The 15,517-nt window shown below is 46.8% G+C and overlaps 1 protein-coding gene across 2 annotated transcripts in view; it reads right to left on the bottom strand.

Moving 5' to 3' along the window:
- Positions 1-15,517, bottom strand: part of TRPC1 (transient receptor potential cation channel subfamily C member 1) — a 71,843-nt gene that overhangs the window by 22,526 nt on the left and 33,800 nt on the right. For both annotated transcript variants that reach the window (XM_083177991.1, XM_083177992.1), the window contains 2 exons: positions 11,506-11,645; positions 9,140-9,283 (listed from right to left, as the gene is read on the bottom strand). In XM_083177991.1, coding sequence (XP_083034117.1) covers positions 9,140-9,283; positions 11,506-11,645 — 284 coding nt within the window. The remainder of the gene's footprint in view (positions 1-9,139; positions 9,284-11,505; positions 11,646-15,517) is intronic.

The following is a 15,517-nucleotide window of genomic DNA, read 5'->3' as shown; positions in this document are numbered from 1 at the left end:
CTTGCGCTTTGTTTTTTTCTGAAGACCCCGGGGACTACTGCGGACCGATCTTCGCCGGAGGACCTGGGTAAGTAGAATTTAATTCCACAGGTCCCCCAAAGGATTGCTACGGACCCTGGACCCCGGATCAGCGGACGCTGGACCCCCGATCGCCGGACCCTGGACCCAGGATCACCAGACCCAGGATCACCAGGATCACCGGACCCAGGGCTACCTACGGGCTCAAGAAAGGTAAGTTTCAGTATGTGTGGGATTTGGATGCTATAAAGTTTTATTTTTAATGTGTGTCAGTGTGGTTTTTTTTTTACTATTTCTATTACTGTGGAACTACAAGTGCCAGCGGGCCCTTTAATGCCCCGCATGCTGGGACTTGTGGTTCTCCAAGTCCCAGCATGTGGGGGAGGCTTGCTGGGACTCATAGTTCATAGACAATAGTGTTTAATTCTATTTTTTTTACACTTTATCAGCCCGATGGCCACCGCTCCAGGGCCACCAGGGACAGGTAAGTCCTGGAGGGGGGGAACCCTTTATTGGGGGGTCCCTACTCCTCCAGGACCCCTGGCCAGGTTGGCCGGTCAGAGGGATGAATGACTTGTATAAAAGTTCTCCCACCGGCTGTGGCATTATCCTGCTGGCTGGTTGGGCCTGGGGCTGGTTCTTAAAATACGGGGGACCCCTAGTCATTTTGTCCCCCGTATTTTGGGAACCAGCCCCGGCCCTGGAGCCTGGGGCTGGTTTTAAAAAAATACAGTGGTTTCTTGATTTTTTAGAACCAGCTAAGGCTCTTTCAGCCAGGTGCTGGTTACGGCCACACTGCAGCCTCCACGGATCCGACTGATCCGTGCAGACTGCCTATACAAATTCGTGTTAGAATGGATACGACATCGGGGATTACAAAGCAGTCCTTTTTGACTGCTTTGTAAATTCCCCTACGGAATACGAATTTGCATACGGCTAAAACAGCCATATGTCGTATTCATACGTATAAAGAATACAAATACGAAAATTTTTATTCTTAGTAAATTTCCCCCATAATGTGTAAGGGGCATCACGGTGTGTGTAGCATAATGTGTAATAGGCATAACGGATAAACAGTGTATATTGAATTCAGTAGCCTGTCACTGTTTGGGTTGGGGGAAGGGGGGGGGGCTTGATCTCTGTGGCCTACTGGGTCACTATGTGGGTCTTCATATTTATGTGTCACTGGGCCTTATTCTGGTTGGAGCGGCCAAACGTGCGTACGTTCGCTATTAACGTACGCTGGCCGCACGCGGCCGTTGGGGTTAAGTCCACCCACAACTCAGCCGCATACGTACGGGCATAAACAACGTAGAAGGGGAGTGGCGTACAAATGAGCGTACGCCAACGTACACGGACGGGCCAGCCCTTACACTCCGACAACTGGCGTACAACTGAGCGTACGCCGCCGTTTACGGACGTCTCTCGTCCGTCTTCCCACCGCCTTCTTGCGGAGATCTGAGCGTACGCCAGCTTGCACGGACGGGTCCCTATTGTTTTCAATAGAAAAGTCAGCTTATGTCACCGCTCGTGAGAGTGAGCGTACGTCCGTGTACGCTGACATACCCTTCATATATATGGACCTGCAAATCTTGCCTTTCAACTATAATTATGAAAATTAATTAATTGATTGAATTAATTAATGTGCAAAATAGTGGTCAGGGGCTTAAAACATTGCTGAAACATCCTTTGTAGGTGTTAGATGTGGTTTATGTTATTGTATCCTAAATACAAAACCTATGTTTGTATTAGAGTGAACACGTTGACACATGTCGACTTGTGTAGATTGAGTGTGCTACTGTGTAAAGTCTATGAAAGCACGTAGTGAATGTGTCTAACTGTTTAGCAAATACCTACCTTAGCATATATAAGCAGGTCTTAAAAAGATTCTTACCTTAAATTAAACAAACCTTTAAATGTCGAGAAGTATAGAAAGATAAGCTTCCAATGTGTTTGAGTGCTGTGTGTGGCTTGCAGGTAGTGAAATCATGGTTTGGATTTAATAGTCTGCAGCATTGCTTATTACATTCAGGTGTATGTGTTTGAGTAGGAATCAGCGTTAATTAGCAAACTCAGGCGCACGCTGGCATGCGGTATCTGTAGGGGTGGTTTGAGATGGCGGTTGGCGGACGCCTGTTTTGTGTCCGAAATGAACGGTGCCTTAGTCGATCGTGCGGTAGTAGCACCGCTCATTTTTGGTGCACACCCCCGTGTACGCCCATATTTACGCCCATTTTCCCTCATTATTTCGGCCGCTCCCCTCTTCACGCCCCTATGCCGCCCCCAATACCCGTACACTCGCGTACAGGTTTTTTCGCACGTAGAGACCCGTCCGTAAGCGTTGTTGAGTGGTCGCGCCTGCGCATTAGCGAATGTACGCATGCGCAGATCATAAAAAAACCCGGGACGTACGCGTACGGCCCGGCCGCTCCAACCAGAATAAGGCCCACTGTGTGGCCTTCAGCCAGCTAACTTAAGCAAGGGAGATCAACGACCATTCCTGCGGTAACCAATGTCTGGGTATGCAGGTTACAGAAGTTGGAAGTAAGGTAATTGTTTTCCTGCTAGACTACACCCCTTATAATTAGGACATGCCCCTTATAATTAAGCCACACTCCTTATTTTGGGGCGCGCCTGTGGCATGCACAATTTCTTTAGTATTTTGAACTGTTCGCGCTGGGAGCTACAGTAAATTGTCTAGAAAGAGCACGGCGTACACATCTAATCACACAGCGAGCACAATCATTTACAATGTGAGATTTCACTTTAGTGGGGCGGTGTCTACCTGTTCACTGGCCACTGCTAATTCGCTCAGCAGCTATCATGTCAGAATTACCCCCATGTGCACTGCAAATGTAACATGTGAAGAGAGAGTGAGTTATTTTGTTTCTGTGCAGGGTAAATACTGGCTACTTTATTTTTATACTGCAATTTATATTTCAGTTTGAACACACCTAAGTCTCTCTGCCCATGTTGCATTGCAATACGTCATTGGGTCACCAACAAATAGGTCGACAAGCATTACATTGACACCACTAGGTCAACATGCAGATAGGTAGACATGAGTTTAGGTCGACATGAGTTTAGGTCGACATGCAGTAAGGTCAACAGGGTCATTAGGACGACAGGGTCATTAGGTCCACAGGGTTTTTTTTTTACAGTTTTTTGGGCAGACATGTGCCAACAGGAGGTATTTCATGCCCTACCATCCACTAGGGCATGGTGGGAGAGGAAAATAGTGCCCAAAGCATGGCGAGCCATGCATAGGGATGCGGTGGAATGTTTTGGTGTCCATGTTGACACGACATGTGCCGACAGGCGGTATTTCATGCCCTACCATCCACTAGGGAGTGGTGGGAGAATAGAATAGTGCCCAAAGCATTGCGAGCTCAGCGAGCCATGCGAGGGGACGTGAAGGTACGTTTTAGTGTTCATGTTGACTGTGTCGTCATAAGGGTTAAAAAAAAAACCGTTGACTTTTTAACTGTCTATCTTACCCTTGTGGACCTAATGACCCTGTCAACCTTACCCATGTCAACCTCCTAACCCATGTCGACCTAGACTCATGTCGACATTCCTGCATGTCGACCTAGACACATGTAGACCTAATGCGTGTCGACCAAATGACTGTCTAACAACTTACTGGTGACCAACTGGTCCACACCTGTTTCATTTACCCCAAATGCAGTGCAGCATGGTTTGGGCTTTTAGAGAAAGATTACATTTTTGAGATCCTTATTGAATAACCCCCTAATCCATACATAACTAACCTAGTAAATAAATCCTCTACGTGTGAGAAATCATTGCGTGTCAGCAGTGCAGCTTCACAGTATGTGCAGGGGCAAATAATCACTCCACTAAGGGCCTAATTCAGACCTGTTTGAAAGGCAGCGTATATTCACTGCCTAGCAAGAAGAGAAACACCACCCCACCGAATGCCCCTCTCCCCCCACACCGCCTGAATCCCGTCACTCACATAAACGCTCGCATGCGGCTGCATGGAAGGAAAATCATTTGATGGTCTCTCGCCTAGGCTTAATTTTATTCTTCCCGGAGATGGATGACTTCGGTGCCGGCTCTGATGTCATGTGACATCAGCCCCCACCCCAAGCAGGCATCGTCATGCTTGCATCTGAAGGGTTATGCCCAGCATATTTGTGGGCACATGCGCAAACCTCAACAATCGGCTGGGGAGCAGATACAGCCCGCACACAGCGGGGCTGAATCACCCCTAAGCACAGTATTGGCATCATGTACGTCTCTGAAACAGGCCCGTTTCCCACTTTAGAAGGTAACATCCTGTAACATGAGCGTTCTCATATATATATTCCAAATAATATTTACTATAAAGTAGACAAAGAGTGTCATAATCTAAATAGAGCAGTGAGTTTCAACCTTTTTACCTTGCGGCACACAAAGTTTTTAAAATTGCCAAGGCACACCATGAGGCCCCCACAGAAAAAAAAAAAACCATATAGGCCCCCGTATAAAAAACAATCCCACTGATCCCCACAGGTAACAAAAATAAAATACATTGGCCATTTACATGAAAAGAAGAGACCAGTAAATAACAGTTGAACTGGTGGTGGCTGTAAACTAGTTTGGGCATCTCTAGATCTGGGGGCACACTTGAGAACAGATCATGGCACACATTGGGGCACATGTATTAAGCCTTAACAAGAGATAAATGCAAGGGTGATAAAGGGCCTTATTCTGATCGGTGCGGATTTCTCCGCATGCGGACGTCCCGCCGATTGTTATCGTCTGCGCATGTGCAGAGGTCACTCTGCGCATGTGCAGGTGATTTCGCCGCACGAATTCTTTACACGCCGCACAGGGGGCGTAGAGGGGCGTGAGGGACTACTAAGCCTCATTACCCTATGCATACGCCCCGCGTTTCATGGGCGTTCCCATGCAAACGCGGGGCGTATGCATGGTAATGAAGCCGTGACGCGTGTGTAGGGGGCGGGCATCTGACATCGCCGGATGTCAGCTGCCCGCCCCCATACATGATTTCACACGGACAAGTGTCCGTGTGGTCTTGGGTGGCGGGACCTAGTGGAGCGTGCGGCCCTGCATTCGATGTTCGGCGACCATCGAATGCAGGGGCTGCTCCCAAGACGGAGGAGGCGTATCCCCGTCCACTTTCATGCGGATCGCCACATATCCGCGTACGGACGGAGGTGGCGATCCGTATGGAAGGCGGGGATTCGCCTGCACGGTCGTGGCCGCATATTCTGATCGGGCCGCACCGATCAGAATAAGGCCCAAAGAGAGATAAACATCCAGCCAATCACCTGCTAACTGCCATGTCACAGGCTGTGTTTGAAAAAAGTCAGTAAGGAGCTGATTGGCTGGACGTTTATCTCTCCTTATCACCCTTGCATTTATCTCTTGCTAAGGCTTAATACATCAGCCCCAGTGGTTGAAAAACACTGAAACATAGTAGAATATTGTCTCGGAGACTTTTTAAAACAAACGCATTTTGTAAAGCAGAACTGTGATACATTTAATAAATATTTAACATAAAGTGAAAGAGAATTCTGAGAACCAAAGTGTACCTCCCTGGTTTCCAGGGTCTCCCTGTCTAGGAACCAATATATTAATAGATGCTCGGTTTTATTTTTGAATACAGTAACCTTTAGATTATGTCATTCCTGACAAGCTGCATAAATAAGCTTGTTGATTTCTGCAACGTTAGAAAGAGTTGATCATCTAATTTTCCGATGATATTGTGAGAAAATATCCAGTTACAAATGTATATGTTAAATGTTTCAAGTCACTATAATTTCAAATGCATCATTTACCTACCATTAATTATTGACTGAAGAATGAGTTGATATATATTGCTATATGAATCATAATGTCCCCACAGATGTATAAATAGATCTTACAGACTAAACTGGGAGTCCTAGGAGTGGAAAGTTCTAAAATCAGAGACTGCTGTAGTGTACTGGTCAGTACGAGGCATCTAAGGTGCAGTGTTTGTGGCTGAATGGTCTGACTGTGGACTGTAGAAGTGAGAATCCAAACAACAAACAGACATAAATACTCTAAAGGTCCATACACACTGGGCGACTATGCCCAGCATGTATGGACAGCGATGCTCGCTTTCATCGCTGGGGGGAAAGACGCTCAGTTCATACACACTAAGCGGCTTTCCCCCTGCCCGGCACCGTCAGCAGGGAGAGGACGGCTTTGCATAGCACAGCACTATTTAAAGCCATCCTCAAAGCCGCTCATCTGCTGGTAATACCAGCAGATGAGCGGCTCTCCCGGCGACGATGCGGGAGCACGCAGCAGAGCTCACCGCTCATCGCCGGGCCATACACGCTGAGCGGCTTTGAGCTGAAAGCCGCTCAAACTTGCTGTTTTTTTAGCTGCTTTCAGCTCAAAGTTGCCCAGTGTGTATGGGCCTTAAGAGTTGTATGCAAGGGCATAACTACCATAGGTGCAAGGGGTGCAGCTGCTATGGGGCCCAGAGCTGAAGGGGGCCCATCTTTGCTGTCTAATAAGTTTTACATACATTTATCACCATCAGTTGCTAAATAGGGGGCCCTTACAAACTTTTTCTATGGGGCCTTCTAATATCTAGGTACGCCTCTGGTTGTATGGGTAAAGGAGCTTAGTACTGAGAGGTCTATGCACAAATCAGTGACCTTCTGATCATGAAAAAGGAGCTTAAAGAAGTATGCAAGATTATGTGATAAGTATTGATAGGTTGAAATTAAAGGTAAAATTATACTTAAATAAACAAGCTGAAAACTGATATGCGATATAGAATTGTAACTATTTTTTCTTTCCTGAATGTTAGAACAAGGCTGATTACCATTCAGAAGATAGCCCTGCCCCAAATGTCTAGGCCATGGGATCTCAAACTATTTGGCTCTGGAATCCATCAGAAAATAATAATGATTGCAAGACCCCAGCAAGTTACCGCATACCTGCCAACTTTTTGAAGGGGGAGATCAGGAATCCCACCCGGCGAAGCCGGGTGTGCTCACAAAAAAGGGTGTGGTCTTTAAAAAGGGGCATGCCTCGCGGGATGACGCGTCCTCCGACCGCACCTCCATTTTCCGCCGCTCTGCAGCGCTGAAAAGACGCGGGCCAAATGTAATAGGGTGAGAGTTTCAGAAAGTGAGAGATTTTGGGAGAGTTTTCCCATGTTTTTTAAAGCAGCAATCAATTACATGGCAAAACTAGGTTGATTTTGCCATTGAATCTCAGTGACATTGACCTCATCACACCACATTAAAAAGACTGTAACTTATGTTAACTATTATTGAAACACTTATACATAGAGAGAGAGAGAGAGAGAGAGAAGGAGAAGAATTTTATTTGTCCCCGATATACCTTTATAATATATTAGATATTTCACATTTGCAGTTTTAATATTCCAGCATAAATGTGACATCCCCCCCACCCACCCAGGGGCAAACGCAGGATTTTCAGAAGTGGGTTTCCAGAAGGGCGGAGCAAAGCACGGGGATGGACACTTAGGTGACCCAGTATATGCCGGATCAGTTAAAGTATTATAGATAGACCAAATGTATATAAATAATAATAATAATATTAAAAAAATAAAATAAATATATATATACATACATACATACATACATACATATATATATATATACATACAGGGGCGTCAACAGCAGTGTAGGCCCCTGGGCATAGCAATGTATTGGGGCCCCTACCGATCCTCCAGTGGTAGGGGTGGGGGAAGCTTTGATGTCCTGCGGGTGGTAAGGGGTATTATATCAATCGCTCAGCATGTAGGGCCTGGATCAGTAATTTCCACTAAATACCTCTTTACTGCACAGATGGTGGGAGATGGGGTGGGAGAAGGGGGCATTGGGCTGACTGAAGGGGCCCTGATACATAACTTTCAGGGTGGTAGAGGATGTTTAATATGCAGAGATGGGGTGTATAGTGGAGTGGGCTTATTATTCATAATTTTCTGGTGGGAGGACAGATTGCTTGACTGCAAATATCTCCAGTTTCCGGAAATAGATTTCTTAGATTTTAATGGAATTAAAAACTAGTTAATCCCACCTACCAATTGGTACTGGGGACTAGGGGATCAGAGTTCAGGAGGCAGAGCAATCTGCCAACGAGAATATAAAACTACATACCAGGTGTGTGTAGCTGGAGCAGTAACCAGCTGCTGGAAGGCTGATATCTCTGATTATGGGAACAGTAGAGACAAGCTACTAGTGTCCATAAAAGTGGGAGTCCCAGCTTTTGGAATATACCCTCAGAAAAACTCTAAGTCAGACAGAACCTGAAATATCTGACTGGGAAGAGCAATTAACAAGCTTGGATAGGGACCACTGCTTTGAAGTCAGATATCTCCGGTTCCCAAGGGCCGATTTTTAAAATTCTTATACCCTTGGAAAGAGGGGACCCTCAGCTTTCAGTCTATGGTCCTTAGACTCCTGGGGGGGGGGTTCTGGGTACTCAGAAACCCCCCCTGCGTGCGCTACTGCCACCCAAGGCACATGTTCATCAATCCACCTTGCATCTTCACATCTTCACAATTTATCTTTTCTATGAGGCAGATGTATGAAGCAGTTATAACGGAGGAGAAGTGATAAAGTGCCTGGTACTTTATCACTGGCCAATCAGCTCGTGGCTGTTAAGTTACAGGCTAGGTTTAAAAAAAAACAGTTAGAAACTGATGATAAAGCCGGTGATATAGTACCAGGCACTTTATCACTTCTCCTCCCTTATCATTGCTTCATACATCTACCCCATATCTCCTACCCTCTTCCACATGCACTTGCTCTATCCAATACCCTAGTGCCCTCATCCTACTATTATTTCCCACTGGCCACTTCTGTCTTTGCTTAGCTACACTTGTCCAATTGCAGGAATAGCAGCAAGCCTCACACTTATAAATTATCCTCTTCACACTTATACATTATCCTCCCCCATCCTGCTCCTTTTCTGGGAACATTTCACCTCTGCCCGTGCAATCGTCACTTTCTGCTCATCCAACACACATACTGTACGTTACACCCACACAATTCAAATACAAAGCGGTGTCTGCCCTTTTACTGCCACCGTGTGTTTATATGCCTTAGTTGCATCAAATATAGTATGACAGCACAGCAGTTACCTGCAATGGGCCCAGGATGGAACTGGTCGTGTACATGAAAAATAGACGGAGGTAACTGAGCACATTGCCAAATGCGAAAAGACCTTCGGCCACCAGCGTGGGATGGAAAGCGTCCCAGTCCTTCCTTTCTGCAATATGGTGAAACTATCAAAAAGACAGAGAAGACACAGTTTATCACTTGGTGATGTTTTAAAGTTCCTTAACATATAATGCACTGGAAATCTCTGATCAAACTGGATTACTGGAGAAAACAGTCAAGCTTACTTGGCAGTTATTTATTATTAGAGTGCTTAGGAGACCAGAGTTCATATTTGCATGGGGAGTCCTGTGCCGCAGCTGAGCTATGGTTGCTGTGTAAAGAAACTACTACCCACTATGGACCTGATTCAGAGGTGAAAGCAGGAACGCATACAGCAGCATCTGTTGATGGTTGCCATCTACAACTTCACATAAATGCTGCTACAAATTACTGCCTTTGGTTTGCATCTGTGCGGCCAAATGTGCAAGGACTGAGATGCTCACTGTCAGCATCCGTACATACTGTTATACTGATCTGAGTGTCCTTAGATACCAACATTGCTTGCACCATTAAAACCTGCACCAGCCACTTGCAATTCAAGTGCAGTTTCTCCATTTGACCATGGCCTTGTATGCTTTTGTCTGGGTGTCTGAATATATTAAGCTATTACCAGCACACTTAAGTCTCAAAAGCTATTTAACTTTGCTTTAGAGACAATTCAGTATATGCAAGCTGAGAAATCTAATCTAAGTAGCCTCTACCAGGGCCGGACTGTTCATCTGGCACTTCTGGCCAATGCCAGAAGGGCCGAATTGGAGTCCCACTGGCCGCTGGCTACGGCTGGGACTCTCCTCTGTTCGGCAGCGCTGGCCGGGCTTTAAGAATATGGCAGCCTGTGGTCTCCACTTATTGTGCAATGGCATACCTCCCAACAGTCCCGATTTTAGCGGGACAGTCCCGATTGTCAGGGCCTGTCCCGCTGTCCCACCCGCGGGCGGCAGTGTCCCGCGGTGTGTGGGGGCTGTTGGGAGTCCCCCCTGTCAGCTGCTAAGCAGCGGGGAATAAACGCTGTGCGCATGCGCACAGCGTCTATTCCCGCAGCCAGGGGGCTGGGGGCATGGCTAGAGGCTCACAGAGCCTCTGGGTCATGCCCCCATAGCGGCAAAATGGGGGCGTAGCCTCGCGGGAGAGCCGCGAGTATATGACACGCCCCCTCGAAAATTTCACCGCGCCTGCGGCGCGCAGCAGCACCGTCCTGCCTGCAGACCTGGTAGAGTTGGGAGGTATGCAATGGGAGCAGCCTGTGGTGTCCAGTTATTGTGCAGGGGGAGCAGCCTGTGGTGTCCAGTTATTGTGCAGGGGAGCAGCCTGTGGTGTTCTGTTATTGTGCAGGGGGAGCAACCTGTGGTGTCCAGTTATTGTGCAGGGGAGCAGCCTGTGGTGTTCTGTTATTGTGCAGGGGGAGCAACCTGTGGTGTCCAGTTATTGTGCAGGGGGGCAGCCTGTGGTGTTCTGTTATTGTGCAGGGGTGCAGCCTGTGGTTTGCTGTTATTATACAGGTGGAGTAGCCTGTGGTGTTCTGTCATTATATAGGGGGAGCAGCCTGTTGTGTCCTGTTATTATACACAGGGAGCAGACTGTGGGGCCCAGATTGTGTCATTTTCTGTAATGGGCATTACGGTGTGTTCCATAATGTGTAATGCCTCCTTTTTCTGATGCCATGCCTCCTTTCCATGAGCCCACGCCCCCTGTTTGCCATGCGGCTTCGCCGCGCAAGGGTCCCGCCTGCTGCAGATGGGCCTGTGTGCTCAAAATGCCAGGGACGATTTCTGGTCCCAGTCCGGCCCTGGCCTCTACTGTTATTGTAAAAGAGTGTTGTAGTGCATTCATGTGATGTATTGTACAGTGTCAGAGAGATACATGGCTACACACAGGAAAGGTGATTATAAAATGTTTTTGTGCCATGATCATAAAAACATCTTTCTTCATTGTGTTGTATTCTTTTTTTTTTAGTTTTATGAATTTCGTATTTTCTCAAATAAAATACTTGTAGGTAGACTGAGTGAGACTTTGCTATGCTAGTATAACTGAAGAAACATGTAGTCACTATACATGTGTATGGATGCGTAAAGGGGCCTACCATCTTTACACATGAAGTGCAGCACTATCGCGGTCTTACAAAGCTCTAAGGAAGGGTACTATCCCGACACCATGTCAGTTTGAATGACAAAACCACCATGACTGGCTCAATGCTGATGCTTATAGATGGATATAAGTTCTGCTGGCCTCAGCAATATCACAGCTATCCCTGAAGGGTTTCCCAGCACATAACACTATCTGTAATCACCTTGCTGTGAGCCACTATTTTAAGAGTGAAAGTTGCCAGGTACAAGGAATTCATCACAAAGCTGAGCTGATTTCGAGATTCCTCCAGAAAATCTTCCAGGCCGTCATACCAGAGACGCTTCACGTCTGACCAAACCATCCCTGGGAAAAAGAAATAGGAGGTTTCAGATGGGTAATACAAGCAGCGTTCTCGCTCTGAACCCAAACAGCAGGCAGTCTATTGTTCAGTGTCATACACTATGGGGGTTATTCTGGTTTATTCGCAAGCTGCCGGGCCGCCTGCCCCCCCTCACAGCATGTGTTCGCACGCACGGGCTGCGAATGGATGTTTAACATGGCTGCGCTCGCCACGCCACCTATTCTATTCTCACTCTATGGGGGTCGTGGACCCCCACGAGGGAAAATAGCGGGTGGCCGTCGGGCACCCGGTTGTCGGCGTTTTGACAGTCGGGATCCCGACGTCGGGCAAATGACTGTTGAGATCCCGACTGTCGGGAACCCGTCCGGCACCTGGAGTAAGTGCAGCTTAAGCTGGATACACGTTAGATGACTTGCAAACAATGCAATGTCCTCAGCAATTTCCCTTGAACTCCTGGACAAAGAGTGCATTCACACTTAGCAATCTGACACTGGCCGCATCAAGGAATTTTACCAGCTTGGTCCCTGGTAGCCACAGACTGCAAACTGGAGGCACAATGTAGGTAAAATTGACATTAATTGCTAGTCTTGTGGATGGATTTGGGGCGCGGCTCCCCTTGGGTTGGTGTGGCTGAGTTGCTTTCGGGGTGGCACACCCTAACATTTATTTAGCACTATTTATTTTCCACTAATATATTATACTTTCTAGCACTTCACTTTTTAACCTCTAGCTTCTGCTACTTTCTTATTAACACACCTATAGCTTAGTTTTTCACTTGTGTGCTGCCCTGGGGTGACTGGCCTATGCCAACCTTTTTGGGGTTCCGCGCCCCAGATTCAAACTTAGTATTAGGGACCCACCAGAAATGAGGTCACCGTGAAGCTGGTTGGTGGGCAAATATTATTGGCCAATTGATATACCAAGAACCTCTATTATTGTTTAATAATATGGAGTGTGCATCTGCACTATGTGTTTTTCTTTGCAGAACTACAAGTCCCAGCATGATGTCACCTCATGTATATAGGGTGTGCATTCTAAGATTCCCCCCCCCCCCCCCCCCAATCAAGGAATATACTGTCATTAACAATACAAATCTTCTTGCATGTTCAAAAGTGACCAATGACCAGCAATCTACATGATTTGTCATTTGGAACCTGTCGGAATCCTCCACATCATTAAAGTAATCTAATGTGTACCCAGTTTAGTGTGGAGAATGGGACAAATGTCTGTGTGCATTATTGTGTCACTGTGTATCAGTGAGAAGTCTGCCAATCAGCTATAAAAGTATAAGTAGCAACTCCTCCACTCTCTTCACTGCTTCATACATCTCCCCCCTGGCTGCTCTATGTAGATGAAAAACTGCATCCATCCAATCATCCATTCGCAGCCTTGGGTGCGGGGGAGAAATCATTCCATGGTCAGCAGCCATTTAATGATTTCTCCAGTGCTCGCAGATCTGAGACACCTCTGTGATGTCTCAGATCTCTGAGCGCCCTGTGCAGGAAGCGGGCAGGCAGCTGACGTCAGCTGCTCGCTCCGCGCACTTGCGTCACTGGGACATTACCATGGGCTGCGCCCCCCGCCCGCACTGCTAGGTGCGAGTGGGACGGCGAACATGCAGTTCACCGTGTCCGCTCGCACCAAGCGCCTGGCGGGGGACCAAATAAATCAAAGGATGTAAGGTCTTATGCAGAAGTCACCAAGCAGCAGATGAATCTGATATTAGTGCTCTCGGAGTCCCGACTTCATGATTTACTTAATTGGGACTCACCCTGTGCATTACTATTTATACAGTACATCAGGGGCATTTCAAGAGAGGAGAGGACCTACGTGCAGCCTCTGTATGCCAGAGTCTACAGCGCATGCACAGGTCTCTGAGAACATGGTGCCCCTGCCATGTTCCCATGGACATATCCAGTGTGCATGTACTAATCATCCGCAAATGGCTGCGGGAGCCATTTTTCAAGTGATTTGCATCTCCGGTGCCAAAATGCCGCCACAGGACTCTGGAGGGATAAGTATAATGTATGGGTGTAGTGTGGGACACCCTGGACCCAGGGGCCCATTTGCACCATGTACACTGCATCCATTATAGAAACACCTATGCGGAACAGGATGTATTTTTGGCCATGTAACTGGCTTAGCTCCATACAGCTGGTGGTATCTCAGGGAAACTATATTTATTTTGCTGAGTGATTACTAGCAAAGCCCCTGTAAGTAGGGTGCCTTAAAAAGTAGATAATACATGGGGAAGATCAAGACATACGGTGAAAATACTCTGAACAGAGCCATTTAAACACCTCGTTTTAGCTGGGTGGCCAGTACCATAATTATAAACTTGCAGATGTGTATAGGACAGTATAATAATATCAGACGTTTAGTTTCCTTCAGGTCTGTGAGCTGAGTAACTGCTACCGTAGTACACAGATTTTTGTAAACATGTTGTCTGGTACCAGGTCTGGCCACAGCTCTGCAAACAGCTGAGATCATTTAGAAGATGTTAGGCTGAAGGTAAAATGTGATGCAGCGCTTGGCAGAGGGCAGTGTTGGCTATGTAGGTGGCTGACCAAATGAAATCATTTAATGGTATGAGCGGTAGAACAAGGGTTATCATTTACAGAAATACACTACTCATATAAATGGTGACATGTTCCAGATTCTACACTTTCTACATGAGACAGATAAAATGAAAAGGACTAAACTTAGCAAATCACATCAGCAGGCTCTTTTCTGCTAACTATGGGGCTGAGGCTGAGTTTGGGAAATAAAGGGTACATTTACCTAAGATGGGAGTTCTATTGAAGATGGAATAGTGCCCATAGCAACCAATCAGATTATATCCATTATCTTCTAGAAGGTGCAAAAAAAAAATAAGAAGTAGAATCTGATTGGTTACTATGGGCAACAACAGAATTCCCATCTTCGTTAATTTACCCCATAGAGCAGTGGTTCCCAAACTGTGTGCCGTGGCACCCTGGGGTGCCTTGGGGGACTTGCAGGGGTGCCCTGGGTTGATGGTCCAGGACCAATTCAAGTTCTTTATATCCAATATAATAGTAAAATTATGGACAAACAGAAGTACATTTTGTCCATTACAACATAACTGATCCTAAGGATGAGATATAAACACAATTTATTTAATTTAATATTTGTTTCTGACTTTCTCAATGAGAAATCTTTAGCCTAGGGGTGCCGCAAATTTTTTTTTGATGCTTTAGGGTGCCGTGAGTCAAAAAAGTTTGGGAACCCCTGCCATAGAGTGTTTGCTTCCACACGGTGCGCACAGGAAAAATGCACAGGGGGCGAGGAAGCAGGACACAGTGATCTGGAGCTCCTCATTATACCAGCAACTGACAAAATGTATTTGATTCCTGGAAATGCAACTTCCTAAATGATACCTTATAGCACCTGATACCACTGCTGGGGACTTTGACGAGGGTCCACAACAACTTGAAAGACTGCCTGGGACTTCCTCCAGCTTACTTGCCTATGCTGTGGACCTGGCGACTCCTAGTATCGGCTGGTGCACTACATACGCAGAAGGGCGGAGGCCAGCCATTTTACCTCGGTGGTTATGTGCTGCCCTGTGCCTGATACACATTACATTCACATTTACCCATCTGGTGATACATGGCAGAATATCTGATACAGCTTCAGCCGCCCGCCACGACCATCAAATGATTTCTTCAGACCAGTCAAATTTGCGGCCATTCCGCTGAAGACAGGGCGGGTGGCTGATGTCATGTGACATCAACCGCCCGCCCCCGCCAGACTTCCTCACACCCGAACACCCGTGGGAACACCCAGTGTTTTCATGGGGACGCCAGTGAAACATTGGGCATTCCCACGTGTGAACGGGCCAGCGGCCATGCAA

This window comes from Crinia signifera, chromosome 3 (genome assembly GCF_055691185.1).
Source record: "Crinia signifera chromosome 3, ASM5569118v1, whole genome shotgun sequence".
Lineage (NCBI taxonomy): Eukaryota > Metazoa > Chordata > Amphibia > Anura > Myobatrachidae > Crinia > Crinia signifera.
This window is presented reverse-complemented; position numbering and strand designations above follow the sequence as displayed.